The 3,778-nt window shown below is 39.5% G+C and overlaps 1 protein-coding gene across 14 annotated transcripts in view; it reads left to right on the forward strand.

The window, feature by feature from the left end:
- The window catches only part of DNTT (DNA nucleotidylexotransferase), a 464,208-nt gene that overhangs the window by 71,090 nt on the left and 389,340 nt on the right, over nucleotides 1–3,778 (forward strand). For 12 of the 14 annotated variants that reach the window (XM_019502672.1, XM_019502670.1, XM_019502663.1 and 9 more), the window contains one exon: nucleotides 1,907–1,988. The exons of the other annotated variants lie outside the window; for them this stretch is intronic. In XM_019502672.1, the coding sequence (XP_019358217.1) occupies nucleotides 1,907–1,988 (82 nt within the window). Of the gene's footprint in view, nucleotides 1–1,906; nucleotides 1,989–3,778 lie in introns of those variants that run through there. 14 annotated transcript variants of the gene reach the window in all.

Genomic DNA, 3,778 nt, shown 5'->3' on the forward strand with positions numbered 1-3,778 from the left:
TTGACATACAAAATGGAAACTTGACATTACTTTGGTTCACTTACAAACACAGCCCTAAACCGTACAATATCCATATGAAACAATACAAATCAATACAAAAATGATAATAATACAATATACAACAGTAAGAATCAATACAAACCTAATAATAACACAATATTAAACAGTGGATATCCAGAACCAAAAACTTGCTACCAAAATAAAAAAATTTTAAAGCTTATCCTAAGTCTGAGCTCGCTTATGCTTGTCTATAGGGAATAGAGAGGGAGAGAAAGAAAAGCCAGAAATAATTGGGGAAGGGAAGGGAATGCATATCTATCATATATAAATATATATAAAAAGAAAAACGGGGGGTTTTGCTACACAATAACCCATAGTCAAAGAAGCCAAAACCCTGCTGGCAAGACCATCTGTGCAGCCATACATTGATCTGCAGGATGCATGCACTCCTGCCTGGGCCCTTCCCCTTGACAGGAAGGATTGAGGAGAACACCATCCTGTTCCCTTCACCCTTTCATCCAAAGCCCTATAGTCACTTTTGATCTGCTCACGGTCAACCCTGGCAGTATAATTGGTACTCATGGGATGAGAAGCATGGGGTAGTAGTCAGAGGGCTGGATGAGTCTTGCTAATCTTTCTGTGACATCTTGGTTCCAGGCCCCGGGCAAGCCACATACCTCCCAAAACCAGAGGTCAGGCCAGCAAATGGATACCTGCATTCCCTGAAGAAGGGAGTCTCCAACTACCACCATCTGTCGCTTCCTCTTGGTGGCAGTAGTCTCAATCCTCCCAACGTTGGAGATGCCTGGTCTGGCCTCCTCTACCAGTAGTAGTAGGAAATTGCAGTATGAAGATTTTTTTTTTTTTTTATTTGTGTTCCATGGGATAAACTATCCTTGTAAACCTCAATCAAAAGCAAAAGGCTACAGTAACAGCTGCTACTCTGTTGTAAATATGCCACCACTCAAGAATACAATGTTTGACTTTAAATAAGTTACATTTATACAGATGCTGTCTTTTCAAGGATGTATCAATTTTATAACATAAATGGACTAATCCAACATATTTTCTCATTGGAACTCTGGATAAATGATAAATTTATCAGTTTGACATTGCTGACAAATCTATCTGCCTTATATATAATATTGTTATACTGTGATGTTTTGCAGTCCCTTGGTCCATCATACAAAGCTGTTCAAGAATGATGAATAAGCTTTGACTGGAGAAACATGGGAAATAAACACATTGGCTAACCTTCATCTAAAATGAGACTTTTTATTGCAAAATGCCTTCTTCACTGCCCAGAGTAATTGATTTCAGGTAATTTCAATGTATTTTAGGCCATTGCTATTTATCAGACAGTGTACAGAAAGATGAGCATCTATTCAGGGGAGTACTGATAAAGGCAGGTTATTGTGAGCATCTTATATACATTGATGAGTGTCCCCTGTTCAAGGCACAATGTAACTGGAATTTGCAAAACAAAACTGAAGAGCATCAAAAGGAAAAGCTTCCTATTCTGGTGAAATGGTGGATGTTTCAGTTCTGTAACATTGGCACCAAAGTTCTGGATAGATTTGGAGCATATAAAGTCAGAAAAAAAATGTTGCATTCTGCTAATATTTATTCAACAATTGTTGCACATTTTGAAAACCTTCTGAAAAGCAGTTCTAGATAATAAGCCTATGTCTGTCTTCAAAAATTTAATTGATGTGTGGTGAGAATGAGACTGTGATAATGTCACCTGCATTACTGATAAATCAAAGTGTGACTATTTTGATCCAAGCATGTTATGAAAAGTCAGTGGGAAGTGTTTATACATAACCTTCATGTCTGCATCCCTTTGTTGTTTTAAAAAAATGAGATGACAGTTTAGGACATCAAAACTCTTTCTTTTTTTCCACAGTAAATGTCAAGTTGATAAAGACCTCAACATTGACCTTCAGAACAAACAAGGAGATGAAACTCAGATGTGATTATCCTCTGAGGTCAGAAGTTATTGAAACAGTGCAGTTTCAGTCCTAAGTTGCCACTACAATTTAAATAGCACTGTATTTAAATAGCAACCTATTCCAACATTTTGAACATAATCTATTATTCCCCTCCTTCACACCAACACTGTTCCTGTCCTTCACTCCAACACTAGTAGGCTATTTAACTCTCACTGCTTGGTAACTTGACCTAACTCTGGGCACAGTTGGCATATCAATTCTCCGGTTTTTTCCTACCGCACTTTCTGCCGAACACAAGAGACAGAAGCAAAAGCAAGGGCTGTTAAAAGGGCTGGACACTCACCACAACTGATACGTCCATAAGATGAAATGGAGATGTCCATAGTACATAGTTTACTGCAGAAGTTTTATTTCCATTATAAAATAATTGACTATGTAACTTTAGTCCTGTAGGGGTTAATCTTTTCTTGCCTATCTACCATAATGTCTGCCTTTCGTTTCTTTAAAGGCACAACAGCTAGCACTGCATCAGAGGTTGTATAGAGGTTTTAAGGAATGATACAATGTTCCCTGATCAACCAAATCAATATCACTTATCTCTCTAGTCTGGTTTGAAGACTTCCAGGTGAAACTTTGCCAAACTATTAACTGACAAAGTGTCCTATTTCTTTCTAACTAAGAAAGACTAAGAAAAGCAAAAACATGCTTAGCAGTTCTTTAGATTAAAATGTATAGACAACATAAGCAATTAAAACAGTCAGCAAAAAACCTTCCTTGTTTCATTTCCTGAGTAGGACTCCCCTCTAGATGTCATTTTTGGAATTGTTGCTGAGTCACAGCTTATTCTGGGCCAGGATAGTCAGAGGTGGAAGCAGGGGCTAAAAAAACAGATGTGTCCCGTATGCAAGGGAGTGGGACTACTCAAAACCAATGACCTGGAAATAGGAGCAAAAAGTTTTCTCCTGGCCAGTATTTTGAAGTAAGCTAAAGATCGAAAAGCCAAGTGAGGAATCTGCACAGTAAAAGAATGTGACACAGCATGTACAACATCTGTAGAAGCAGATCATGGGAAAAGAGACTAGGAAGCCACTGAGGAAGAAGAGAACTGTATCTGTTGAGAGGAACTGGGCCAAGGCTCATGTGACCACAGAGACTTTTTAGTCAAAGCAGTACCTTTGTAGTCATAGCAGTAACTCTGTCTTCAGAGCCAGGTCAGTACTGAGGTATAAATATGAACTACTTAATCTCATTAGCTGAGAAATACTGGGAAAACTTGTTGCTCTGGAAGAGGCAAGTTCGCAAATTCTGAAAGATCTGGAGGAGTTAAGTAAGGGTAACTAAGCTTGGGATTTCAGATTGAACTCCTGGGATGAGAAGGAGAAACTGTACCTGCACAAACAAGGAGTATAGGAAATGCTTAAAAAAGACCAGTTGCTCCTGGAAACTGACCAGTTACTCCTAGAAACTGACCAGCTGAAAAAAGAAGTGGAGGAAAAGAAGAAGATTGCCCTGGGTTTGGATATGGATGGGGAAGAAGTGTTTCATAAATTCCCTTTTCCAGGGAGTTAAGCCTAGCTTAATCTGTGATAGATTGGCCATTTCCCTACTTATCCTCATGTAGAGGATGTCCCTCCAAAGTTTCATAGTTTCATAGTTTCTAGGGTCGGAAGGGACCTGAGCAGATCATCTAGTCTGACCCCCTGCCATGGCAGGAAGAGCACTGGGGTCAAATGACCCCAATAAGGTGGTCATCCAACCTCCTCTTAAAAACCCCCAGGGTGGGAGCCTGCACCACCTCACTTGGAAGCTGGTTCCAGACCCTAGCC

This window comes from Gavialis gangeticus, unplaced genomic scaffold, assembly GCF_001723915.1.
Source record: "Gavialis gangeticus isolate Ggan-Ray unplaced genomic scaffold, GavGan_comp1, whole genome shotgun sequence".
Lineage (NCBI taxonomy): Eukaryota > Metazoa > Chordata > Crocodylia > Gavialidae > Gavialis > Gavialis gangeticus.